Genomic DNA, 27,024 nt, shown 5'->3' with positions numbered 1-27,024 from the left:
TCAAAGCCTCAGAGCCCTTCTCCCACCTCATGTGATGCTCTCATGCGAGACTTTTGTGACTCTAGTTTCAGAGTCGCCATTGATTCATGCTGCTTGGCCAAGCTCTGGAGGAAAATGAAATCTGCTACCTGGCAAGCAGAGTCAGAGCAAACAAAGGGCTAAGATGAAGGCTGGCTGGATGCTTACAAATCTCAAGCTGTTTTATACATAGTTAGACCCTTGGATTCCTCCAGGTCTAAGGCCAGAGTTTTATATAGGGGGCTTTTACAGCTCTATCTGACACTGCTATGGATTGAAGCTGGGCTCTCCTGCATGCAAAGAGAGGCCTCCCTACTGAAATATAGCTCAGCTCAACCTTACCAAAGAGATCTCCAATACCACCACACTCTGAGCCAGCAGGTATAGACAATCTGAGGTTTATTGGCCGCCTCTGGAACAGGCTGTTATCAGGGCACACTGAGCAGAGGATCACGGAAAGGAAGCCCTACCGCAGTTCTCCATGGCACAATCCCACCCTGGTCCCATATAAAAGGAGAGCTCTGGAAAAACGGCTAGCAAGCTCCACTCAGAGTCCACTGGAGAAAAAAAATAAATCACACAGATTGAAGCGCTCCTTGCCAGCGACATCAAAGGAGGAGAGATGCGTCAAGGAATGCCCAAGGGGATGGTGAAGGAGAGGTAGTCACCAAGCGCGCCCCACTTTGCTCGGTGCGTCTGGAAGATGCAGATCCATGTGGTGAGTACGATTATCCAGAACAGCAGCCCCACAGCCGAACGCTGGACATCTGGGGTGAGGAACAGATTGGAAGAGTGAACAGGAAGAGCTGGGTCCTCCCTTCCCTCCCAGCGATGTCGGTCTCCAACTTGGGAACTGGGCACACTACATCCCCTCTCTCAGAATGTCTGCATCCTATTAGCCCCGGCCCAAACCAGTGACCTGTGCCCTCAATGTGGACCGTCCTACCTCTTTTGACACTTCCCAATCCTCCCCCACAAACTTACAGCGCTTGATCTGCAGTTGTTCGGTGTATGCTGGCACCATGAAGGCCTCGCGGAAAAACCAGAACACATTCACCAGCCAGAGGAAAGGGAGAAGCGCAAAGCCACCTGGAGAGAGGAGAGAAAAATTACTCCCTGATCACTGCCTTACCTAGTGGCATTACCTTCAGGCAAGGACAAGCTGATTTTTCTGTTTTAAAGGGGCTGGGACAATAAAACTGGTATGCGCCACCCAAGGGTGCATTTGTCCTTATTGCTTTTCCTTAGGAGGAAAAAACATTGCTTTCTATATAATGCAGGAAGGCAACATTTTAAGCATTTGCTAAGAGGTGCACAAAAGACAGCAGAAATTCACCCATTTTGTGCACCTGGGCAAAGTAACATCAGCCGATAAAAGTTTAGGGAATGACTGACATCAACCACCTTTCTAATCTTGGATGTGAAGCGGACACACTACGTCATGCTTTTATCTTGTTGACTGGTTCTTTTCTCATGTGTTTGGTTTCCCCAAATTCATAGTCTCATTTCTTGGGAACACACCACCTGGTAATTTTTGGCAATGAATGGCAGGCATACAAAACGAACAAGACAGAAATAGATTGTCATCTCACAGCCATCACTCTTATCAGAGTCATAAAGGAATTCATTCAGCTACTACAGGGGGACCCATATCCGCAGTTTCCACGCATTGTGTCCACAGGGCCCTCCACGTGCTCCTCCTCCGGAGGGTCCTCTGAGCCCAGTAAAGGCCACAGACATCTCTCCACGACCTCTACTGGGCTCAGAATGAGCCTGAGAAGGTAAAAAACGCAACTTCTGCTTTCTCAATGAAACCGGAAGTGATCTTTTAATGTCTTATAAGGCATTAGAAGACCAGAGGAAACTCCCCTTGGCTCCGGGGGGGGGGGGGGGAGTCACTATATCCACAGTTTCACTGAACTATGTGGGGTTCTGGAACAAAAACGAGGGCAAACCTGTATTAATGTTTATTTTTAAAAAATTTTGACCCACCTCTTAATACAAAATTGAATCTCGATGGCAGCCAAAGAAAAAATAAATGTTACCAACAGCCTCAACTGAGAGTAGGACATATGTGCAGCTAAGACCAGGGAGACCTGGGTTCAGATCCTATCTCAGCTACAAAGCTCAATGTTTGGCCTTAAGCCATTTACTTGCTCTCAGCATAATCTACTTCACAAGGTCGTTGTGAGAACCTAAGCAAAGCCTTGCTGTATCAGACCAAAGGCCGATCTAGTCCTGCTTCCCACAGTGGCCCATCAAGTGCCTCCAGGACACAGGAAAGGCACACTTCTTTCCCATTATTGCTCTCCTGTAACTGGGAATAAGGAGGGGGCTGCTGAGCCAAGAGGGTAGCACATAGCCATTGATAAAGTCCCATGAATTTGTGCAACCTGCTTTGAAAACCAGACATGCTTGTGACCATCTTGTGGCAAAGAGTTCCAGAGACTAATTATACACATGATGATGAAGACAAGTCTCCTTTTGTCCATCCTAAAGCTCCTGCTCATCAATTTCCTTAGCTAATGGTTGGTATTATGAAAGGGGGAGAAATTCCTCTCCTCCCCACTCCATGCATCATTTTATAAACCTTAATCTACATCCCCCCCACACACACTCTGCTTATATATGGTTACCAGATACAAAGTGGCACAGAGTGCCTATATTTGCAACCATTGTACAGAAGAGGGAATTTTGGCAGGTGCAGTTTTTTAAAAACCAGTTATTTCCAACCAGTGTGCTATGGCACATTGGTGTGCCATGAATGGATCGCAGGTATGCCATGGGAGCTTGGGGGGAGGGTAATTTATTAGTAGGGCAAATGGGTACATGCCGTCGCCCCCCACCAGCAGCCTCATGCGCCTCATCAATTGTCAAAAAACTGATGGTGTGCATTGCCAAATTTGGCATCTGGTCAATGTGCCATAGATGAAAAAGGTTGAAAGTCACTGTTTTAAAGCCTCTCATGTTGAGCTGCACCTGCCAAAATTCCCTCTTCTATACAATGGTTAAAGATATAGACACTCTGTACTGCTCGCATCTGGTCACCCTATTTTCCAAGCTAAAAAGCCACAGAACCATAGCCTCTCTTTTGCATTTCATTTTGCTGCAAATTTTGCAGGTCCTGTTTTACACCTTCCCAAGGATAAAAGTGGAAGGGCACAATCTTATCCAACTTTCCAGCATGTACACACACACACACACACACACACACACACACACACACACACACACACACTATATAAGCAGCCACAATGCAGCCCTGTGGTAAGGGAACAAAAGAGGCCTCTGTGACTGCCTCCCCACAACAGGTTGCAGCGCACACTCCACTGGTATGGGTGCACTGGCACTGGAAAACTGGACAGGATTGGGCCCTAAGTGAGCAGCCCCCACCCTGGGATGGAGGGTGGGACAAAAACGTACATCAGGCACACACTGTAGGCACGGAATCTGAGCAGGCAGACGTTATGGGGCCAAAGCCACAGCCAAAAGGAAGAAGTCCCTAGAAAGTGTTGAGAGTAGCCGGACCATTTAAGTGCCAACCTTTAAAGCCGGGCCCTGCCAGCACCCACTCACCCAAGTAGTATTTCCTGCACAGGTTAAGCTTCTCCTCGTTAGAAACACGCTCCAGGTTCATGGTGCTGCTGCTGCTGCCTTCCCAAGAGAAGGAGAAGACACGTGTATCTTCTGGAAAAGAAAGAGAACGTGTGAATGCAGGCAGTTGACACGCATCTGGCCTCTCCTACTCCCTTCCACCCCGAAGCTGATTGTTCTCCATGTGCCCCCACGCACCCCACACCACTTCCACCCCACACTCACACCCCAGAGAAAGGAACTGCTCTATAGGGCTCCCACCATCAAAACACTCACTCCCCTTGGGGCTCCTACTTCCTCAATGAAAACTCCAAGCGCACGGAACCCTGGGGCTTGTAGTCAACCGAAGCCACTACCTTCTCTCGGTACATGCCGGGAGTTTTGGAAAATGGAACTCTGGGAAATGTAGTCCCTTAGCTGGCTTGATTTACATCTGCATACTCCGTCTCACTGCAGGCAGAGGGCACCACCAACACCTCTCTGCTGAATTTGGGAATGATGATATTGTGGGTGTTTATATACACCAGGGGTGCTCAAACTTTCAACTTTAGGGATGCTGGACCTTTAACAAGTGTATAGAAGAGAGAATTGCAGCAGGTGCAACGTCATCCCACAGATGATAAGCTGCACCTGCTGAAATTCTCTCTTCTATACACTTGTTAAAGGTCCAGCATCCCTAAAGTTGATAGTTTGAGCACCCCTGATATACACACTATATGTATACATATGTGTATTATACACACAGTATGTATATATACACACACTATATACATGTGTGTGTATATGCATGTGTGTATTGATATATACACACATATAGTGTACAGTATATATAAATACACTATATATGTATACATGTGTGTATGTATACGTGTGTATTGATATATACATACATACACATAAAGTGCATATATACACACTATATATGTATACATATGCATATATATTGATACATGTGATACACACATGTATTGACACACACACACACACACACACACACACACACAGTGTGTAAATATAAACACAAAGAACCACCACACCAATCTACTGAAGCAAAGTGTTCTTCATGCTAATTCAGGGGTTCTCAAACTTTTAGCACCGAGACCCACTTTTTAGAATGAGAATCTGTCAGGACCCACTGGAAGTGGTTATGACCAGAAGTGGCATCATCAAGCAGGAAAGTTTTAACCATCAAAGGCTGCAATCCTACTCACACTTACCCAGGAGTAAATCGCATTTACTATCATTGTTGAAGGAATATACATAGTAGCCTGTTCAAAGTACAGATCGGTAACATTTCCCCCAATGCAGTCACATACCATGGGAGCATCAAGTCTAATATATTAAAAATATTGAAATGAATGGGAACCCACCTGAAACTGGTTGGCAGCCCACCAGAATGGGTCCCAACCACAGTTGGAGAAACACTGGGCTAACAGCTTCAAGATTTAGCTAATTACTTCAGAGGAAAAAAAGGGGGGATTTTTATTCATTGCATTTCTACATCATCCCCCCTCCCATCTCAAAGCAGCATTCATGGCTCTTCCCTCCCCACTCCTTTTTATCCTCACAACCACCCTGCAAAGTAGATTATGCTGAGAATCAATGGCTAGCTTTGATGTGGGTCAGTTCCTGGACAAGAGATTACCTGAGAAAGCTACAAGTGCCAAAGTGTAAGAAAAGTAGGATATAAAAGGGATTTGTCTTTTAAAGTGGTGCTTCTCTTATATTTATAGCAGGCGGTAAGGAGAGTAAAGTCCCAAATTCACTCCAGCATAGTATCCCTCGCAGTGGCTATTCTGGTTATTTTCTGCTCTTTGTTCAGCTTTATGGTTGCATTTTTAAAAATTATCTTAATACATTACAAGCTGACTTGTCATTTAATGAAAAGTGGGATGTAAATAATAAATAAAATGCATTGTAGCCTCAAGTTTCCTTCCTTCCTGTTGGAAGGAGCTTCTGCAGAGGGAAGGCTCCATTTGTTGGAGAAGGACTACCTTAGGACATAACCCCAGTGTGTATTGGTTTCCAGAATGGTCCAAAGAGTTGCATCTGTTGCATCGCCCCCCTTTCCCAACTCCTCTCCCATCTCAGACCAGAAAGACCTTTGGACTTCTTTTCCCTTTGCTTTGTTCAGGGTTCTCCAAAGTAAATGAAGAATTGCTCAGATGCTTGTTAGATAAATCTGTTTTGTCCATTCTTTTTCATGACCAGAGTCACGGATTTTCCCTTCTCCTGGCAGGTTGGGAATTTAACATTGACTACTGTTAATGAAGAACCTTCATGGGCTGCCCTGGAAACAGGCAGAGCTCAATTTCATAGCCCATGCGAACAGACACTGCTATCTTTTCCTCTCAGGAGCAAAGAAATCACTCTACATCTGTCTATTTTGAAGCCAAGTCACGTGACATTGTCAAGGTGGCTGCTGTGCCCCCTTTTGCAAAAAAGGGTTTCTTCTTGACCCACCTGCTCCCCCACTAGCATCCTCCCAAAGAGCTTTTCACCTTCCGTCAGAAGTGACTACAACAGAAGACACCCAACAATTTCATGTCAAAATGGTGTTTTATTTAAAATTATACCAACAAGAATCCAACCCTTTACCGTCTGAGTTGACTGAGCATCTTAAATAAAAAAGTGCATAGAAAATAAACAGGTTTAGAAATTTGTACAAATATTTACATCCTCCTGGGTCTGATGATTTTTTTGTTTGTTTGTTTTCTTTTAACAGAGAACCTATCGGGAGGGGGGGAAATCACAAAATTTAAAACGTACAAAATTAAAGAAAAAAGCTGTTCTCACCCCAACAAGGGAAAACAAAATCAGGACTATGAAGCAGATGGGCACAAAATAAAGGGTCGGGAGATTGCCCTTCCCCACTGCTCTGCTTTTCATAATTTCACACCACAGTCTCAACCAACACTACCAAGAGCCACCCTCCTCTTCCCAAACAAAATGGGCACCACTGATACACGTTGGAGGTGAGCCACCTCCGTGCCTCAAGGAACTGGAGGGGTGAGTCTGTGCTGCAGGAGCAGCCTACCTGGAAAGGCATAGAGGGGTCAAGTTCCCCGCTTGCCCCTTGGCTTGCCCCCTGACTGATACCAGCGATGGCCTGAGACGCAGTACGGATCTGAGAACCCGGGACCAACGCCAAGTCCTTAGTTCAGGAAGCGGCGACAGCGTTTAGCCCCGCAGTTGCATGGCAGCTTGCTGCCTGCGTCCTCGATGGGGAACTTGTAGTCATAGGTGAGCTCCTCGCCTCGGAAGATGCGCCGCAGGGCAAAGATGACAATGTGCTTCTGGCCCTCCACGTGGATGACGCGCGAGTAGCAGTTGGGCTCGCAGGAGTGGTTGATGAAGCGGGCGGCGTTGCCGTGCATTGTGGCATCCACCACGTCAAAGTCATCAATGCGGAACATGTAGCACCCAATGCCCTGCAAGGGTTTAGGGGAGAGAGTTGAGAGTGAAATCATTTGCGGACTCTGCCTCTCTTACCACCTTTTAAGCTTCTACCAGCCCCCTTCTGCTTTTAACAAGAGGCGACTCCATTTCAGGAGAGGGTGGGGAACAGCACCCAAAACACACCCGCACCAGAAAAGTGGAAAAGAAGCAAAGCCTCAAGTAGGATTTGAAGACAGTAACTCATTAGGAGAAAGCTGGGTTGAAGTGCAATGGGGCAACTGTTCTGTTAAAAATCACTGAAGCACCAGCTTGAGGCTTGCCTCCTCCTCCTCTTCTATGCATCAGTACCTTGCTGTCATAGTATTTCTCACGCTTGTCTGTCAGCACCGAACGTATGACTATGCCCGAATACTCAATCACCATCTCGCCTGCGTCGATGTTGCGCTTGCAGAAGAGGCCCCGGCCGTGGATGGCTGACCTAGAGTGGAGAGGTGGCCAGGCATTAGCACCAGAAAACGATTAACTAAAAGGGCAAACGTGAATTGAGGCAGGCCACCCAGGGAGACAGTGGTACTCTTGGGTTCCAAGAGGCATATACCAAGCAGGGCCCACATTTCTGCCTTTGCAGGAAGCCCTGAGGGGTAAATTGGGGGGGGGGGTCATTTCCTGATCTGGCTTCTTACCTGTACACACCCACAGCCTCCTTGGAGGTTTTCTTCAGATGCCGGAAACGCATGGCCATGGGCAGCTCCAGGCTGGTAGCTCGTCTAGGAACAGAGAATGGAGATGAACGCCCTGGTGTTTTTTTTGACATTCTTAACCCCCAGAAGCTCTGTGCTGGCTCAGTGGCCTAAAAAGCTGGGCAGACGTGTCCCTGCAGCAGCCTTTGCCTGAAACACTATTATCAGCCCAGCCACATTCTCTTATAGATTCAAGACATAGTTCACACCATGGATTAGCTAATACTTCTACTGACTGGGCAGCCAAGCCTGTCTATTGAGGTCAAGGGATGGGATGGGATGGGAGAGACCAGGCGGGCTTCACTCTTTCCAATCAGGCAACAGCATGACATCATCAAGTCTAGGTTACTTAAGTTCAAGAACAGGGACACTGCTGTGTTTCTCTGTAGGTCTGCTATACAGCAGCTGGGCTTCTGCCAACCGTGCATGATGGGCCTGGGGCCTGGATTAAAAATGGATGACATGGAGATTCTCACCAGCTCCAGAAGAACAGAAGCCAAGTGGGCCCCACTTACCTGGTAGATTTGAGTTGCACTTCATCCTCCTCTTCGTCGTAGGGGCCACTCTCAGGGAGCACACGATGCTGAGATGCCAGGAAGTTGAACATATCAAAGGTGCATTTCCTGAAACATAGGAGCAGGGATCATTAGCACAACAGCTGGACCCTTTGACCTTGCATTTTGTGCACCACCACTCTCCGTGACCCACACAGATGTCTGCTTCCCTGGCTCCTTCGTAAATGCCCATTTTCCCAAGTTGCTAGCCAGGCTGGGATGTAACCTGGAATCAAGGGCCCCCTAAGGACACTCTGCTCTGGCACTCTAACACAGAGACAGCTCGGCCTCCACCAAACAGATGCTGGCCAATATGCAAACCACTGCCCCAAGACAGAGAAGCAAAGCTATGCTCCACCTGACGTAAACTTCAGCCCGGGCACAGCCGTGAGGGTTGAGGGGCAGCTCCTCCTCCTCGCCTTCATGCTGGTGGTAACGGAACTTGTATTTGTGACAAGACTTGGCGCCGTACAGCTGCTCCACCAGGAAGATGATGGCATCGTGATGCATGCCCAGCATGCGCACTCCGTTCATGCCTGCCAGGAGAAGAAAAAAAAAAGAGCCTTTACGATCCCGTGCCCAGCCACCTTGCTCTGACTGCTTTAAGCAGGAGGAGCCAGTCCCACCCCAAGGCTTAAACACCGAATTCAGAGGCCACCCACGGTGGGTTCTCCCAGGCAGAACTCTCGCCATGCAACTCCCCAGTGTCACTAACCAGTACGGCACTCTCACTACCTGCAAAGGAGAGGTGCTTGAGCCGGGCGTTGGTGCGGGCCTCCTGCACCTTCTCAATCACTGCTTTCCAGGCACCTGAGCGGGGGAGAAGGCACTGGTGACGTGCAGTGAAACTCACACAGGCAAACACCATAAGTCGTGTTTGGCCAATTGGGAGAGTCCAGGTAAGAGCATCCTATGTTCCAGTGACATTTTAATGGGTTCCAACAGCAATACCGCTTGCTTTGTGCCTTCTTCCCTAAGGTCACCGCCCAAGTTGGGGCAGGGAATCACCTTCTTATCCCCCTGCTACGTAACCTCCGTATAAACTTTTTGTTTAAGAACAGGATATAAAAATTGTAAATGCTCGTGAGTCAGGCAACCTCCCCCCCTCCCCCAACAATCAGCATCCAAAACACTCATCACTATATCTTAGAAATCCTTTAGCCATTTTCAGCTCATTGTAGAACTATCTTCCCTGATTGGATCTGCCGTTTTCTATGTTGGAGGTTTGCTGTCATTCCCCGATTCAGGAACAACAGACAATTTTTTTGCTTTGTTACAAACTGGCTGTATATGTTTTACACATGGGCGTGTCTGCTGACACATTCGGATTTAACAGGCCATGGACATTCACAGACACTCCTTCCACCCGTTAGTCCATTGTATCAAGGGTTCACTCTAATGAAAGATCAGTTTGATGTAGACAAGGTCAGGATCTTGCCAAAGACTGACCCTACCATAGGAGCCAGGGGAGAATAAATCTTAATTTTCGATTTGTTTTTAAAAATTCATATCTGCCCTAGGAAGTTTGTTGATCCTATTACCACAAGGGTTCCCCGAGGGAGGAGCAGCATAGTTGCTGCTGGTGCCTTAGGGGTGGGAGGAGGGGAAAAGCCATCAACCAATCATAGGTGGAGAATCTCTGTGTTCTTTCTGGTTGCACGACAGCAGCTGGTCTGGAGGCTGCTGGAGCACAGGGATGCCAGCCCACGCCCGCCTTCCCCTCACCATCAATGCTGTCAGCCTGTATGTTGAAGCCGTCCTCACTGGTGATCTCGAAGCACAGGTGGGGCTGCGTCTTGCGGGGCATCTCATTCTCCTTGTCCTCCTGGTTCAGATTGTCTTCGTCTGAACTGGAGAGATCCCCTGGAGGGACAGAAGGAGTCTTTGTGTCATGAAACTACTACTGTTAGCAACAGAAGGGGAAATAAATTGGGGCGGGGGAGGGAAGAGGGCAAATCCTCACCCCTTCAGAACTAAGCTGCTTTAAAAAAAAGCAACGCTTCTCCATGGGGAGAGAAAGTGAGGACTCAGACTCTGCTCCCTTGGGATAAACAGGATGCAGCTGTTTCTAGGGAAGGGCCCTGGGAGGCAAATTGTGTTGGCAGGAAGAGAAAAGCAAAGGGGGAAGAAGTCGGTGTTGGTGAGAGAGAGGAATACTTTGTACAGAATCCTCAGCCCTCCTGCCATTGAATTCAAAGATCAAATCTTTAAAGCCAGAATTCTTAGCTCAGGGATTTTCAACCTTTTCCATCTTCCACTTTGACAAGGCGCTCAAATTGTTAAGGCACACCATCAGATTTGGACAATTGACAACGCACTCTGCACTGCTGGTGGGGGGCTCACATCCTCCAACGGCCTGAGTATAATAAATGACTCCCCCCAACTCCTACAGCACGCATGCGGATCATTCACGGCACACTGGCTGAAAATCCCTGCCTTAGCTGAAGACACCTTCTCAGGACCAGCTCTCACTTAACACCAATGTTTCGGGCTCCAGTGTGCACACCAGAAAGTTAGTGGGAACTGGCTCTTCTTAGCTGCCTACCCTACTTCCAGGCAGAGATGCCAGTACCTGCGTATCTATGCCAGACGGGCTCCACCACAGCCTCTTGGTTCTGTTCTGGGGTTCCAGGACGTGAGTGCAATAGTGCTAAGGAGGGGGCGTGCTCCATCGGTGACCTGCAGAGGCACAAAGAGGGAGGGTTTTAAGTGCGCCTGGGAGGCCAGTGCTAGACTTCTGCAACATCCAGGCTCACACTCACAGCTCACTCTCGCTGGCAGTGCCTGCCTCCTTTTTGAGCGCATCCAGGTCAAGGATGCTCTTTGTCGTGGGGGTCTTCATCCGCACCCTCCCGATGCTGCAAGGGAAAAAATGCCATGCTAAAATGTGCATCCACAAAAGCGCTGTCATTGGGGAAAGAACTGTGCAAGCTGCTTGAGGGGGGGGGAGAACAAAGGTGGTTTTGTGGGGGAAGCCTTAAGATGGGAGCTCATCAGAGCTGAGGCTGACACAGCCATTCTCATCTTACTGTGCAGCTGCAAGCAACAAAGCCCAGAGGACAAGTGGATTCAGATGATTCGGAAAGCGGGAATTTGCTGCCTGCACTTTGAGCACAAATGCCTCACTTTCGCCTCTAGTAAGACAGACTGAGTAGGTCTACATTGGCTAAACAGGTATTACACTGTCCAGGGGCGGGACACGGCCCCCGCTGCTGACTGCAGCAGCGAACCCCCCCAGCAGCGATGAAGTCCCCAGACTTGTCTGGCGAGCCGCTGTAGCCCAGCACGCCAAAGGAGTTTCCCAGACAGGAGCAGGCCACAGCCCTGCCCTGCCAGGGGGGGGAAGAAGGATCGGCCAGGGATGCCAGCAGCTGCCCAGGGAGCATTCCTCTTGACCCAGTGGCCTGGCCAAGGGGGTGACGGCTGCCATGGGTGTAGCCCTGCTATCTTGCTTTAGGTAGTCGGCCTAGGCTGGGACGGGCCAAGCCAGTAGAACATCTGTGGGGGTGGCCCTGGAGCGATCACACCAACAGCCCAGGGCTCACTCTTCACTCCAGGGCAGCCTGACCTAGGAGGTGGGGGCTGAGGCGGTAGCAGCCCTGCAGTGGCAACAGCTTTGGGCGACTGGCCCAAGCTTGGAGAGTGGCCACCCAGGTGGTAGATGTTGGGGGTGGGCCAGGCACTGACAGGGAGAGACTGGAGGGGGCAGAGCACCAAGGCAAGTCTCATAAAGCCCAGGAGGGGGAAGAGGTGGGGCTAGGGGCTGGCTTCTGAGGCATAAAGCCCAACCAGTGGTGAGGGTCAGTGGTGGTAAGGCTGCTGAGGAAGCTAGCGAGCCTGTGAGTGAACCACGACTAGAATGAAGAACAGGGTGGCACAACCCCCTTACCCTTATCCAGGACAACCCCGAGGGCACTACATTCATGTTTTCAAAAAAGATCTGCAAGACCCACTTAACCAGAGGTGCAAATGCGATCAAGGAAATGTGTGTGCACACCACAGACAGAGAAAACCTCTCAAAACATTTTTTGTTCTTAGAAATGATGGCCTGTCTCCAGTCACAGAGAACTGGAATTGAAAGGCAGGGCTCTCCAGGGGTGCAGTGAAGAAGGGGTCAGGCCATTATGCACTGGTAATCAGGACCACTTCCCCTCAACAGACCTGGTAGGCCAGCCAGGGTGATCCCCCGGGACCTACCTTTTCTACAAGATTTTAACTCAGTCCCTTGCATCCCATTTCCCTGCTGGAGACCCAGCAGATCCTCTGGGCCCACAAGCCACCTTCTCCTTCTAAAACAAGTCACATCTGGACACAGAAGATTCAGGCAGGGAGTCATTCCTCCCACTGATTTCCTTGTGCAGACCCAGCTATGACACCACATGATATGAATCTTACCTAAGCCAAGAACGGAGCCAAAATAAGATCACATTGGAGAACCATATTGGTTTCCTGTGGATTTTTGAGAAGGGAAAAGTGGGCAGGCAGTCTCTCTCTTCCAGGTACACACTGAACGCATGGCATTCAGTGGAGAGGCGAACTGCTTCTGCTTCCCATGCCCCTAACAGCTAAACATTTGGTATTTGCGTGAACAAGCTGCACATGTGTACAAGTATTGAATGTATACTACTGAATGCGGGGCTGTCAGGGGGCGGGGCTAGCAAGTGCAGTCCTATTCTCCCAGACATTCAACGTGTTTGTGTATTGTGCATGTGTGGGGGAAAAGAATGCATGCACACCCCAGCTTCCCCTCACTGCTCTTTCTAAAAGGCAGCCCTTTGTGTTATAAACATGGGTGACACTTGACAATGATAAGGGCACTTACCCAGAACCCGCAGTGCTGCTGGAGAGGCAGTTGTTGATCGTGTGATCCACAGCTCCGGTGGGCGATACGGGCAATGGCTCCTCTTCGTGGACCCCATCCAGCTTGGTCTTCTTGGGAGGCATGTTTCCCACAAAAGTGGAGACTCTCTTGACGCGAATGGCCTGGCGTGGGCCAGACAAAGAAACCAGACTGGGCAGGCTCAGCACGCCAGAATTCATTGCCACTGGCTGTAAGAGGCAGGTCTGTGGGAGCCCCAAGGAAGGGGTCACCAGAGCTGGGGGACCCAAGGCCAACTGCCTCCCGGCCACCTGAGGTGCAGTACCCACAACGTTCATCATGGGCACCATGCTGAGCACGGGGCCCCGAATGGTCCAGGTGGGCAGTGGGCTGGGAGCCAGGCCCAGGGGCGCCCGCAGAATGACTGTGCCCAGGCTCGGGGCCGGGGGTGGCTGGACTGGCAGCACTGGGTTCAGCTTGGCCTTGCCGCTGGAGGCCTGCTCCCCGTCCTGAGCATTCAAAGTGCCCTCCTCGTCTTGCACTTTCACACAGACCTGCCCCAGCTTGTTCACCAGGATAATGTGGGAGCCAGGACTCTGCGCCTCGGGGGCCAGCACCTTCACCTCTGGGGTGCCTGGCACTGGGGTGCAACTGAGGGTTATAGTTGGAGCCGATTCTGGAATAGGGTTGGGCTGGGCCGACTCGGTCCCATTGAGGCTGGCAGAGGTAGGGAGCAGTGGTGGAGGAGGAGGCGGCGATGTCCGACTGAGGCAGAAGGGTGGGGGGGCTGCTTTGCTCTCGGGAGCATCCATGCTCTTCAGCACAAAGTCCACAATGTCAGAAGGCAAGTCCTCAGGAGCAGGAGCAGGGCCAGCCAGCTCTCGCTCCCCTCTCGGCTCAGTCTGCTTGCCCTTGGTAGATGGGTGCCCCCCTGCGGCGTCCGCTTCGCTGTCGGTGCCATCGTCTATGCCGTCCAACTGATGAATGTGGGGCAGCGGGAAGTCCAGTGGATACGGGGGGAGGGCTGGCTCACGCGTCACTACTGTGCGCGGGAAGCGGAAGTAGCGCCCAGCCTCGCCTTCTTCCTCACTCTCCGCGTCGCCCAGCCCGTCCAACTGTGCCAGCCCCAGGTTGGGGGAGGGGCATGTGCGCGGCACCCCCAGCTCCTCCTCCTGGAAAGGCTCATCCAAGAGACTATCATCAAACTCCAAGTCAGAAACGTTGAGCTCAAAAGCAAGTTCCGGCGGCACGGCTGGGGGTGAGGGAGGGGGTGAGGTAGGTGGGGGCCGCTGCCCGTCAGGCCCGGCTGAGGTAGAAGTGTGCCTGAAGTCACTCCCAGCCGAGGGGTTATCCGGGAGAGGAGGCACTGTCCTGAGTGTGGAGCTGGGGGGACTAGTCCTGTTTGCAGTGGCTTGAGGTGGAAGGGAAGAGCGGCGGGTGCGGGGGGCATTGCTGGGGGACAGGGGGCTGAGGCGCTGGGGGCGACGTGGAGGAGGGAAGTCTGGGTCACCAACAGTCAATATGTGATGGGACATGGATGACGTGCTCCCTGCAACACAAAAAAAGCATGTTAAGGGGAGACAGAGAGAAAAAGATTTCCCTAGCTTTAGAGAGATCCCTGCTCTATAGACAATTCTTCTCCTACTCCATAGCCACCATTTATAATTTTGTTCCTCTAACTCTTCCGCACATACACACACACACACACACTCACCCCTACCTGCTGTGGATGCTTAAATCACACAACCCATGAAGTTTTCCAGCCCAGAACGTCAAAAGGGAGGTGCCCCTGTCACCAACCCCACACAAAAACAGTCTTGCTGGATCAAACGGCCTCTGGTTCAGCCAGCCCAGCATCCCCTTCCACACCCTAATCATCCAGATGCCTCCAGGAAGCCAAAAGAAGGCACAACCCTTCTCCATGGCAAAACTGGCATTCGGCGACACAGCCAGGAGACAGGAGCTTGAGATATTGAGTACAGTTGCGGGGAGGGAAAAGTGCAAATTTGCCTAAGCCCTTTAAAGGCAATCCAAGCCCAGGGCTATCAGCACCTCCTGTGGCAATGAAAAGTCAACAAGCTCTGCAAAGGAGCACTTCATTTGGCCTGTTCTGAAGCACTGTTGGCTGCGCTGGCCGACCCTGAATTCTGAGGATTCTGGTGGGCCACTGTGCGGTACAGGAAGCTGGACTAGATGGACCCTTGGCCTGATGCAGCAGGGCTTAGGTTGTTCTGCAGGGCAGTCACAAAGTCCTCGTGCAGGCTGAAATGGCTTCAATCCCAGATCCTACCATCTCATAGATAAGGATTTCTGTGGCCATTTTGAGGAGAGAAAAAATGCCTTCTCTACACCATGTGTGATTTTATAAACCTTTTGCACACTTATCCACCCTGATCACCCAACCAACTCAATTTGCAAATTTTCCACTGCCAGGAAGTGGGCACAAAGCCTCAGCCCCCCTCTTTACCCACACCCCTCCCAGTGTGCCTTGTCAGGAAGCCCCCTTTCCTGTAGCTGCTGCTCTTTTGTGCGAACTTACCAGGAGAGGGCAGTGGGCGGGAGGACACCCCGCTTATGGGCCGCCGAGTGGGGGAGTAGGTGGGCACTTTGATGCGAGCTCCAGAAAGAGATTTGGGCTTGGAGGCAGCAGGCTCTGGGGGCGGCAGAGGCCCTGGGTTCTGCGCAGGGGAGTGACGCTCCAGCGGAGGTGTGGGAGGGGGTGCATCCGGGAGGTGCTTATCTCCAAGATTCGGGTCTGGAATAGAGTCCCAAGCACCATCACAGACTGGACAAGAACAGAAGAGTGGACACAAGAGCCTGGTGACCCTCCCTGTCTGGACTTTGTCCCACAGGACAGCACTGGCGTTAGGAAGAACCACTTGCCTCTTAGAGCTAAGCTAGATGAGAACTCAGCCACGAAACGTACTGGCTTAAATGGGGCAGGCACACTCTCTCAGCTCAGCCTACTTCACAGGGAGGAAGGGCAGTACATAAATGTGAGACACCCATAAAATTAAAATGTGGCGTGCCTGTGGTGTGTGTCTAGAAAGCTACCCTAACAGCAAAGCCTGTTCTCCCCGCATCATCAGGCCAGCAGGCTCCAAAAGAGAGACAGACAAAGCAAAGCAGCCTGCTAGGAATCCAAACCCTTCTGCAATCGTGGAGGTGGGGGGGTGGGGCAGAAGCGCAGTAAGTACAGCAGGCACCGCAACACATCAAGTGAGTGGGGTCCCTCCCACTCACGATTGGAGCCATTCAGGGCAACGACACTACTGCTATTCTGCTCTCTAGCTTTCCACATCAGATCAAGCAACAGGGAGAAGACCCTGCCCCAAAACAGGTCTGGCCTTACCTGCAAGGGTGGCAGCCGGACTGTGCACGATGGTGTGGTTCTCCTCCTGCACCCCCAAAGCATCCGGCTCCTCCTGACTCAGCTTTGGCCGATACTCCAGGATGCGACATTTATACCAGCACCGCTTGCGGGCGTCCACTGTGCTCCAGTACAGTCGGGAACACCTGGAAAGGAAGATGCAGAGGTGGGCCGGCTGTGAAAATGGCCTTTGACATCTCCAAGTTACCCAACACACTGGGGAAGAGTGCTACGAGGTAGTGCGTGTATAATGAGTAGCATTGTACACCATGGAGCCAAGCACTTCAGCAGAGAACCCCGGACAGGGAGTCCATGACATCACCTCCAGCTAGGTAGGGATGAGGCTGGAGCCTTCTCAGTAGCAGATACTCACTGGTAGCCGACAGGAAAGAGGCGCCCCTCACACTCTGACAAGTCCGTCAGCATCCCCAGGCTGTCGATCTTCATAGAGCCTGGAAAACAGAAATGGAGTGAGCAGAGAAGCATCTGCTTTCTAGGAAGAACTCAACCAAGAGGGTACAAGTGAGGTAGCCTGGTCAGGTGACAAGTGGGAGACAGACAGAGCTCACCAATGGGGGAACATCTGTCAAGAAGTTCTGCTGCTCAAGCATCTTGTTTCCGTGGAGCTTGTGCCCCACTGCTAAGTGGGGAGGGGAAGAGCCATTTGGATTTCCTTCCTTGGGCACCGAAATCTCTTTGACCAGGCCCTGCTAGTAACTCAGGGTGGGCAAAGCAACCTCAGCAAGGTGGGAGAAATAGTTCTCTGCTCCCATCCCCACTCTCTAGCTTCCTACTGGAAAAATGGAAAAGCACAGCCTCCTTCTAACCACAAGAGAATATGAACAAGAAAGGCTCGATTGCAGTCTGATAGAAGGAGCCCAGGTAGGGTCAGCTTCGTTTACTAGGACCCCCAATGAGTAAACAATCTGGAACACGTCGGGGGGTCTGCTCTTCCCTGCCTCCCCAGCGGCCAGCTGAGCTTCCACCCCAATGGGGATGCAATACAGCCCTTTACTTACTCCCACCTAAATAATGGTGACTGTTCACTCCGATAAGGAAAAGTAACAAACCACAAGCATGCTCAACAGCTTGGGCAAGGAAGGTGTAAAGTAGAGGGAGATGCAGGAGGCAGCAGCAGCTGAAGCTGCTTTTCCCTGGCTGTGGGCACAACTGTGAGCAAGCTGCCCTCTCCTAGGCACTGCTGCCATCACTGGTGGCAGGGGTGGAATATGCAAAAGGTGGTACTTGGAAAAGCAGAATCTGCAGCACAGTTTAACAAATTTAAAGGCTGAAGAGTCCTATCTCAGGCCATCACAACGGCCACCCACAGAGTGGAGATTACAAACTTAAAGGAAGAACTGCAAAGTCCTCCCATGCTTACAAATTGTTCCTCTCTATCCTGGATCAGCCAGTCATTCTCTGCAAGAGGCCAGAGGCATTGGTCGAGAGAAAAGCCCATCCATTCCGCATCCCAGGGTTCCAACAACCAAGCACCATCTTGCCTTGCTCTGCCCCCTTACCTATCATCATGTTGACTGTGTCTGGCTCCAAGCCCACCATGAATTTCCTCTTAAAACTGATGCCCTCAAAGTCGACGTAGACACGGCGCAAGACATCAAACCCATCTTCAGCAACAATCTCCTAGAAGGGGCAAAAACCATGGCTGAGGACACCTCTTTGCCCTATTTTGGGGTGACCCCCCCATTTAATTATTTTAAGCCATTTCTGCCCAACGTTGCACATATGCAGCAGGGATCAAATGTGTACACTTGTGGGCTGGGCAAAAATGAATTAAGAATTTGCATCACCTTTTCTTGTTAAAATATAAGCTCAAGACAGACGTCAAATCAGTGTCAAATTAAAGTGAGGAGAGAGAAAAACACTCAAGACTGAAAACCCAGAACCTTGGCTGCATCGATTTTAACAGCAAAAAACACAGCAGATTTTAGGGAATGAAACCAGTTTGAAAACAACTGCTTAAGAACAGAAAGAGGGGCTGTGTGTCACAGCTCCCAAAAAGCAGTGTTCTGGGTTGTGGTGCTGCCACCAAGAAGGCCCTGCCTTGGGTATCAGCCAGACAAATCAGAGCAAAAGGTGGGCTTGAAAGAGCAGGCTTTCAGACATGGATGTAAGGACTCTAGGAAGTTCATATAGGAGAAGGCAGCCCTGAAGATAACTGAGACCCCAGCTGTCAAGGGCTTTAGAGGCCAAAATCAGTACTTCAAAGAGAGCTCAGAAGCAAATGAGCAACTTTTTCAAAGCACCAGTAGACCAAGCACAACTCAACCGCGCCAGGAGTGGGGGGAAAAGAGTTTCATAGTATCAACTCCTCAACATCAGGCTTAGTCCCCACTGTGATGTACTCAGCCCAGAGATAACTGGAGGACTCATCTCCTCCTTGCCCCCAGAGTCCATCCCTTGTCCCTCTTACTGTCCCATCCAGGAGGTCCACATGCTTCTGGCAGAAAACTTTCTTGTCGTCCTGAAAGGTGCAATGGCGGAGGCGGGCACACATGAAATGGTAGTTGCTGAGACATGCAGAGAGACAGCAGCCAACAGTGGCCCCGGTCCGCTGGCAGTGCTCGCAGCGCTAAGGAGGGAACAGGCATGTCAAGGCAATGGCTCAGCAGAAATAAGACAGCCATGTTTCCATATCACCACCCAAGTTGCTTGGTGTGTGCATACACACGTGCATGTGTGTGCACACACAGCAATGTATCTGCAAAACCCTTCCTCTCTCATCCCCACATGTTAAATGCAGTGAACCACAGGGTAGCAGATATGCCACCACTAGTCTTGTTTGGTTTTTAATTGCCTGCTAACATTAGTAAATTTACTAAAATTTAATAAAATTAGTAAGTAGTAAAATTAGTAATCCCAGAGCACTGGCTCTCATTGCTGTCACTTAGAGGAGTTCCCGGCACCACTGGAGAGAAAGGAAGGCTTTTGTTTTCAAATCAAACAGGGCCAGAGAACATGTGATCCAGTCCACTTCTGAAACTGCCTAGCTGTGCCACCACCTCTGCAAGACTGGAGCAGGCTCACAGTTCCTTTTTATGCAGAGTGCAAGGTTTTCATGGTCCTGTCTCTCTGCAGTGGCTGCAGGCAAGGGGATTCCCAACTGCAGTATGGTGGCCACAGAAAAAACTTGGGCCAACAGCAGGACAGAGACCCACTTCCCTCAGGTGTGCCTCACAGAACTTAATGGAGACCCCGACTCACCATTTGCCGACCTCGAGCCACAGCCGCATGCACGTTCTTCAGGGAGCCGTCATTCTCCTCAAAGACCTCCGCTGACCAGATGGCACAATTGACGTGAGTCCATTCATTCTGGCCAATGTATAACAGCCTCCCTGCATCCTGGAGGGGTGGAAGAGGACAGCAGATAAGTATTACCCATAAGGGAGGGGGGGCAAATGGCCTCTTCCTGAGACGAGGCCGAAGCAAGGGGCCGATTTCCCAGTCAGGCACTATCCTCTGGTTTAGTGACCTTTTCCAAGTAAATAAGTGGGAGAGCTGGTTCTCAGCCTCCTAACCCCATCACAAGGTGATGAAGTAGCAGTCTTACCTTGGAGGGAGCGTCGCCATACTGGAGACATAGGGCACATTGTCTCTTGTCCTCAGGGTCAGCTGATGGCTGTGGTGGCAAGGCATGTTCTGTGTCTTTCCCAGCTACAGGGAGAGAAAAGGAGCTGAACCCTGATCTCTAGACACAGGAGGCTGAGACTCCTCTCCAGAGAACAATTCTCTGAAAGCAATCTGCAGTCTTACTGAATCAGAAAAGCAAAGGGCAGAGACAGAAGCCTCCACCACAGCAAGAAGAACTCCGGCAGTCAACGGCTTCCCAGGCAAAGGAGCTGCCAGATGCAAAACCCGGCACACACAACTCCTCCTTCCTTGAGACCTCTGGCCAGAACCTTACCCATCTGCTCAGGACTGGTGGCGGTTAGATGACTATTGGCAGCCAGGTTGAGCTCTTCAGGCTGCCTCCACTGAGCATAGATGTGGTCGGAGGAGGGAGGCAAAACAGCATTGGGAAGCATGCCACTGTTGGGGAAGAACAGAAAGGCCATCAGGGGCTGGAGAGATCAACTTCAGAGAAAATTGGCACACTAATGTTAAAACCTGAAAAGAGATGCTCCGTTTGGAATAAGAGTAATTTCCTTCACGTGTGCTCTTTGAGGTGCTCTCTTTTTGGTGTCAGGAACTTAAAAGATAGGCCAGAGCCACTAATTTTACAAGTACCTGCAGCCAGGGACTAGAAGACTAAGGGAATAAGGTGCATAGCCAACCATGGGACCTGTGGCCACTGAACCAATGGTTGGTCCTGAACTGGGAGGTGTGAGGGTTAGGGTCTATCATGGGCTCACTGTGATCTTGGTCTCTCTACTGTCTACTTCAGTTCCCTTGCAGTAAAATGGGAAAAATGGCAGCTTATCTCAGACAACAGTTGTGAAGTCAGTTGAAAACATGTTGTTCAGTTCACTTTGCAAGTGTCAGACACAAGAGCAGGTCTGTGGATCAGACCAGAAGCTACATCTAAGTCCAGTGTTCTGCTTCCTGCAATGTCAAATTCTGGAAAACCTACAAGAAGGGCTTGAAAGAGGTGACAGGTCCCCTCCCTCTTGTAGTACCCCCCTCAAACAACAGTTCTTCAGTGGCATACTGCCTTTGAGCAGGTGGTTTCATTCAGTGAACATGGCTGTTCACCACTGACAGACCGATGAACACCAGGGTCTTACATGAACGACTGGTAGAGGTGGCTATGCATATTCATATCCCTTGATCACCAGTGCTGAAACCAGTGTTTCTCAGGCAGTGATATATTATACACCAGTGGTACTTGAGGTGGTGTCTAGTGGTACTCATGGAACCTCTGGACACCTGCTGCTCAGCAGCGAGACCAGCAACATGATGCAACAAACAGTGGCAGGAGGCTTGGATAAGCAGGTAGAGCTCCAAAGCATGCTTTCACAGTCCTCCCATCTACCCTGCTCTTTCTGGTGTTTGTTACATCACATCTGGCCTCCCAATTCAGAAATTACTGGCGATGACACCATCACCCAGTCACTTCCGAAAGTACATTTAATAAGTAGACCATGCAAAGTGGTAAGGTGGAGGACAAATGTTAAGAAACACTGATTTAAACCCTGCTCAAGTTCCTTTGTAGTAGCTGAAAACATTGAAAGAAAACTGCTGGTGTTTCTCCATAGCCAGGAAGCACTGGAAACAAAAGTCCCACCGTTCCAACCCCCCAAGACAGGCCACAAGTCCTGGTGCAACTGAAGCCTTGAAGACCCCAAACAGGGATGATCGGACAGGCTTGTTGTCAGGTACCCAGCACTCACTTGGGGAAGGTGCTGTTGCGTGTCCAGTGCTTGGCATCCTGAACATCAAACCAGCTGAAGAACTTGCCCATGAGCTGGAGAGACAAAAAGGAGAGGGGGAAAGAAGGGTGGTTACATGGTTACTCAGAGAGGCTATGCAGAATGACAGAGGTGGAGAGCCTTAGAGCCAGGGTTAAGCGTGTCCCGCGCTCTCCACCAATACTTCCCCACCTGAGTTGGGGATTCAGCTCAAGCCAGGCCATCCACACTTATACAGAGTACCTCAAGGTAGAGTGCCTTTGCAGTCAGACCCGCCGGACCTTCCTCCATGTGGCTTAAGAGGACTCCCACCATGTCCTCATTGAAGCTGTGCTGCAAAGAGAGGAAGCCGCTCAGCAGAGGTTACAGGCCAGAAGTCCCTTTCTAGATCTCCAGCCTAAAGTTCCCCCGCTCCCCACACTCACCACGGAAGAGTAATGACCCTGTTCAAAGAGTTTGCTGATGGTGTGCAGGTCGCAGGGCCTCAAGTGAACCTTCACGCCATCATCCGGGCAACACTAGCAAAGATGAAGGAAAGAGGTAAGGGAGCTGGGCATTGGCACCTACCCAAGCATGACTGCCTAGTGAGCTCCCTTCCTATGCCACACAAACAGAATATAAAAGTGCTACGATCATTCAACAGTTTTCCATAAGCTCCTCTGATCACAGGCAGAATCCTCCAGTGCCAAGAGGGACGGCAAGGTGCCTGGCACTCCTGCCTGCCTGCCTGCCTGCCCATAAAACAGGGAAGCAGATGAAACAGCCAGAGAAGGAACAGCATTCAATGTATGCAACAGCTTCCTTTCCGGTCAGATCACAAGTTCACTGAGCTACAATGACTGGCGGCTGCTCTCCAGGGTTTCAGTTTAGGATCTTTTCCAACTCTACATGGAAGTGCCAGGGTGGACAAGGAATGCACCTGCAAACCTTCCACAAAAGCATATTCTTGAGCACTGCAGAGCACCACAGCCCCATCTTGTGAACGCTTTTGAAGGCCTTTGCAAGTGAGGTAGTGGAGGCGTGGGAACGAGATCCCAGGATAGCAAAAACTGGGGCACAGGATCATAAATCTAACGGAGCCCTGGACTATCAACTGACATTTGAGGGAAGGGACTGAAAAACAGCCAGCCTCCTGCAGACCAGGGAAGAGGAACAGGATGGACGAACACCTGCCCCTTAAGGCCCCAAGAGAAGACATTGCAAATTCTCCTTAAACCAGCATTTAACCGTGTTCACGGCTCCTCATTCTGACCAAGGGATCCTAACCATGGCCTCTCAGGCCACACACCAACTCCTTAGCTGTAGCTGAAGCAGAGCAACAAGCCCTCCAGGCATGAGATAATTGAATCTCTTTGTTCTAACAGGAAGAACACCAGGCCACTGGTAGAGAGGGAAGCTCTCATTATATCTGCTCAGGGAACCAGCATTATATCAACTGTGGATGTGAACAGGCTGACAACTGCAACCTGCACCTGCAGGTGCCAGCTTGAGTTGTGACCTGCGCTCCTCTGAGAGACCACAGAACCATCAAGTGCCCTGGGAGGAGGAGGAAAGAAGGCATCAAGGCTTATTCTATGCCCCTCCCCAGTAATCATTTGCCATTGTTTGATTTTGTGACAGCTGCTCTAGGAGACTTGACAGCTAAAGAGTGAGGCACAATGCTTTTATTTTCCATATTTTTATACCACCCTTCCTCCAAGGAGCTCAGGAAAGTGTATATAGTTGCTCTCCTCTTTTTGTTCTCACAACAACCCTAAAAGGTAGGTGAGGCTGAGAGATAATGGTTGGTCCAAGGTCACCCAGGAAGCTTCATAGCTGAGCTGAGATTTGAACCTGGAACTTCAGACTCCCAAACCACTACAGCATCCTGACTTTCAGGATTGTTTGTTCACAATCTTGATCTCCCAAACAAGAATGAAATTTAGAAATGGCACAGATGCAGGAAACCCTGGACCAAAATGGCAACATGCTACTGAACGTGACCAGCTCACTCCCCACCCACCCCTGCCAACAGGATCAAGGGGTTGGTATGACTCAAAGAAGCAGCAACCAGGACTGAAGTTCAGAAGGAAAGCACTTGCCATCCAGCAAGAAAGTCCCAGGTTCAATGCCAGCATCTTTAGTGAAAGGATCCTGGGTAGCAGCAGGGCTGGGAGAAACCGCTGCCACAAGCAAGACAGAGCTAGAACAATCAATGGTTTGGCTCCACATGAGAGCAAAAACAAAGGGTGAGGCTCTTGCCCTCTTACACGGTGGCTCGGATACGACACAAAACACACTGCATGACTTGCATCCAGCCCCATCTCTTGGCCTAACTAGGCCCACAACGGGCCAGAGAATTGTTTCTCCACCAGCCTCAGTTAAGCCAAAACGGTCCCCTTCAGTAATTACTCGACTGCCAAATCAGAGCGGGAAAAGAGCACTTAGGTCACTGCTCCTACATGCCTCAAGGGACCATACCTGCTGGCACTGCAGGAGGGGGCTGGCGCACTTGGAGCTCTGCAGCCCCTGAAGCACCTGCCGGAGACTCTTGCGAAGCTCTGAGCTGAGGACGTCCCGCCACTTGGCCTTGTCGCTGCCACAGCAGGGCCGGCAAGCGTAAACAACACTCTCAGGCAAGTTGGACAAGATCTCATAGCCCTCGTCTAGAACAGAGAAAAGAGAAGCCTGTCAGAGATGCCCACTCCCAGCCCAAGCATCAACATGCCCTTCTCAGGTCATTTGATGGCACATCAGTGCAAGCAAGTGGGATGTATACAAAAATGCAAAGTCTGTCCAGGAATAAAGAGGGGAACATGGCACAGGTGCCTTCGCAGGAGACACTGCTGTTCCTGCATCCCACTTGGGACTTGTCTCTTCTCCTAGCCCTGCCACAACTCTTTTGAACTGCCATCATTTCTCCAAGTAGATAGGCAGGGCCTGTGGGAGGGGGGGTGCAGGGGCCAAATTGTATCCAGGCTCGGGGTCAAAAAGGGGGCCCAGCAGCCAAGGGAGGGGGACCACAAAATTTCCTGGGATCTTACATTTTCCAATCTGGGCCCATGAGAGAAGGGTGCAGGGGGTAAATTGTACCTGGGCCCAGAGTCAAAAAGTGCACCTGGGAGTCAAAGGAGGGGAGCTGGAAATTCTGGAATCTCCAAAAATGTTTGCACATATTGTATGAAGACTAACACTCACATTTTGTGTAAGCCCATGTAGTTTTATATATTGTAATTCACAGAAATTATGATCCAATGCAGAAGGGAAGAGGCCCAAAAGAAACTTTGTGCCCCTTGATAAAATTCCTCTCAGAGGCCCTGCAGGTAGGGAGGTAGGTGGGGAAGAGTTAGGATGAGGAAGCCAAAGGTTGTTGTCCAGGCCATAGGACCAACCTGAGAGGCCTTCACACTTGGCATGAACCCAGTGGTCACACTTGGCACACTGCATCATCTTGCTCTCATAGTCATTGTCTTCGTAGCAGTGCAAGCAGATTGGGCAGTAGTTCCCTAGAGGGCAAAAGAAAGAGTCAGCCAATGGACACCAGCCTTCTGCGGTCATTTGCAGTTGGATATCCCTCACCCAGAAAAGGACCACAACATCCATTCCCTTTTCCACAATGCACACATCAACAAAGCCGCTTGCTCCCCTCTGGCATAGCCAAAAATCCATGGTGTTATATACTGGGCTCACCTTTGTCATACAGCACTGAGCAGGCAGAGCATAAGCTATAGTCACTGGACCATTCAGTGTCCCAGTTCTTTCCTGGAGCTGTCCCACAACTCTTGCAGCGGATGCAAGCTGAACAGATCTGGGAAGGGAGAGAAAGAAGGTGACAGATTAGTGACTGAAAGACGAGATTGGCAGAGCCTTGTGCTCTCAAGGAAACATCACCCAGGCCCCTACTGTTTGTGCCACCTGCAGAAGGACAGACACTTACCCAGCCCTTCCTCTTCCGGAAAGGTTTGGTGGGGTAGTTAGGCCCAAGACAAGCTAGGTGATAGCAGTTCCTGCAGCGTTCGCACTCCAGTAGTTGCTGCAGTGGGTTGAGAAAGAGAGAATGCAAACTATTAACACAGATGTGCTTTGGGATAGGAACCAAATGCCTCCTCCTCACCACATGCTGCCATCAAACCCCAATAGGAAACACAAAGCAAAGAATAGGCACAGATGTATTAACGATGCAAAGAGAAGACTAGAGCCTTTGGCATCACATGTAGTAGCTACCGGGGGGGGGAGGGGGAGATGGGACAAAAGTCTTGTTAAAAACAGTGACATGTTTCTAGTCCTTATGGCAAAGATGCTTCTTCTTTCTGTTCTAGTTAAAAATTCTTTCCCTTGTTCCTTCTCTGTCATGCTGCAGATATTTTACCTGTCTACCCACAGACTGGCTCTTGGGATCAACCCCTCCCTTCCGTATTCCCAGCACAACCAAAACAGGGCCAAATCTTGCTTCTGTTTCCTCTTCAGTGCCCCCTAATTGTGCCTTTTCCTTCCTGTACAAGTTGCTCAAACCCTTTTGCTCATACTGCAGATGGCATTGTCCTACTGGCTGTGAAGCCTCCAACTGTGACAGTAGCAGGTGTGATGTCTCAGAATGTGAGCGGTGTGGGGAATACAGAAGTTTGCAGAAGCCCTCCCCCCATGCATCCAGTTTTTGACTGTACATATTTTACAAGTCATAATGGAGAGTAGAGAGGGGGACATACAAAACAAAGTGACCGAAGCTAGTCATTTTCTCTCAGCCTACCTTATCCTGCAGAATTACTGCAGGGTTGAAGCAGGAAAGAATCTAGGTACGCTGCCCATAGCTCTTGGGGAAAGGGACAGGATAAACACATTATGTCATTCCTCCTCAAAACTCACTAGCATTTCCAAACTAGCTTTTCCTGTACTGCCTGTTTATCCTTTCTCCTTTAACAAATCATTTCCCCCCCCATCTCCATCCCACCTAATTTAAAAGTCATAAGCCATCACAGCTCGGCCCATGCTACTAAGACGTTATTATCATTACTATTATCATTATTATACCGCCCTTCCTCCAAAGAGCTCAGGGTGGTGTACCCAACTGCTCCCCTCCTTTTGTCCTCACAACAACCCTGTGAGGTAGGTTAGGCTGAGAGAAAGTGACTAGCCCAAGGTCACCCAGGAAGCTTCGTATGGGGGTTTTGTATGGTATCAGCCCAGA

General features: G+C 50.3%; 2 protein-coding genes across 2 annotated transcripts in view; both read right to left on the bottom strand.

Annotated features, from left to right (window-relative positions):
- Nucleotides 1–415: 415 nt before the first annotated feature.
- On the bottom strand, nt 416–3,940 carry PSENEN (presenilin enhancer, gamma-secretase subunit). Its single transcript, XM_066638966.1, has 4 exons — nt 3,889–3,940; nt 3,595–3,705; nt 1,003–1,107; nt 416–785 (listed from the first exon to the last, which is right to left on the bottom strand). Exons 2-4 carry the CDS (start codon nt 3,653–3,655, stop codon nt 646–648), a joined length of 306 nt encoding a protein of 101 aa, XP_066495063.1. The 5' UTR covers nt 3,656–3,705; nt 3,889–3,940; the 3' UTR covers nt 416–645.
- Nucleotides 3,941–6,174: 2,234 nt separating this feature from the next.
- KMT2B (lysine methyltransferase 2B) overlaps nt 6,175–27,024 on the bottom strand; it is a 57,284-nt gene continuing 36,434 nt past the window's right edge. The window contains exons 13-37 of the mRNA XM_066638416.1: nt 25,777–25,872; nt 25,530–25,647; nt 25,232–25,345; nt 24,321–24,505; nt 22,286–22,378; nt 22,104–22,193; nt 21,843–21,916; nt 20,417–20,541; nt 20,063–20,166; nt 19,717–19,854; nt 18,926–19,084; nt 18,015–18,135; nt 16,868–16,946; nt 16,477–16,640; nt 15,664–15,879; nt 13,128–14,673; nt 11,068–11,163; nt 10,878–10,984; nt 10,031–10,168; nt 9,041–9,115; nt 8,664–8,841; nt 8,267–8,374; nt 7,695–7,778; nt 7,360–7,489; nt 6,175–7,043 (exon numbers count right to left, since the gene is read on the bottom strand). Coding sequence (XP_066494513.1) covers nt 6,768–7,043; nt 7,360–7,489; nt 7,695–7,778; nt 8,267–8,374; nt 8,664–8,841; nt 9,041–9,115; nt 10,031–10,168; nt 10,878–10,984; nt 11,068–11,163; nt 13,128–14,673; nt 15,664–15,879; nt 16,477–16,640; nt 16,868–16,946; nt 18,015–18,135; nt 18,926–19,084; nt 19,717–19,854; nt 20,063–20,166; nt 20,417–20,541; nt 21,843–21,916; nt 22,104–22,193; nt 22,286–22,378; nt 24,321–24,505; nt 25,232–25,345; nt 25,530–25,647; nt 25,777–25,872 — 4,614 coding nt within the window. The 3' untranslated portion in view covers nt 6,175–6,767. The remainder of the gene's footprint in view (nt 7,044–7,359; nt 7,490–7,694; nt 7,779–8,266; nt 8,375–8,663; nt 8,842–9,040; nt 9,116–10,030; nt 10,169–10,877; nt 10,985–11,067; nt 11,164–13,127; nt 14,674–15,663; nt 15,880–16,476; nt 16,641–16,867; nt 16,947–18,014; nt 18,136–18,925; nt 19,085–19,716; nt 19,855–20,062; nt 20,167–20,416; nt 20,542–21,842; nt 21,917–22,103; nt 22,194–22,285; nt 22,379–24,320; nt 24,506–25,231; nt 25,346–25,529; nt 25,648–25,776; nt 25,873–27,024) is intronic.

Source organism: Tiliqua scincoides, chromosome 10, assembly GCF_035046505.1.
Source record: "Tiliqua scincoides isolate rTilSci1 chromosome 10, rTilSci1.hap2, whole genome shotgun sequence".
Lineage (NCBI taxonomy): Eukaryota > Metazoa > Chordata > Lepidosauria > Squamata > Scincidae > Tiliqua > Tiliqua scincoides.
This window is presented reverse-complemented; position numbering and strand designations above follow the sequence as displayed.

What these genes read in the sequence shown, in the direction of transcription:
- PSENEN (XM_066638966.1), bottom strand. Translation starts at nt 3,655, where the DNA reads ATGAACCTGGAGCGTGTTTCTAACGAGGAGAAGCTTAACCTGTGCAGG. An exon ending in GTGCAGGAAATACTACTTGG is followed by an intron (nt 1,108 to 3,594) that starts GTGAGTGGGTGC and finishes TCCTCTCTCCAG; the next exon opens with GTGGCTTTGCGCTTCTCCCT. An exon ending in ACAACTGCAGATCAAGCGCT is followed by an intron (nt 786 to 1,002) that starts GTAAGTTTGTGG and finishes TCCTCACCCCAG; the next exon opens with ATGTCCAGCGTTCGGCTGTG.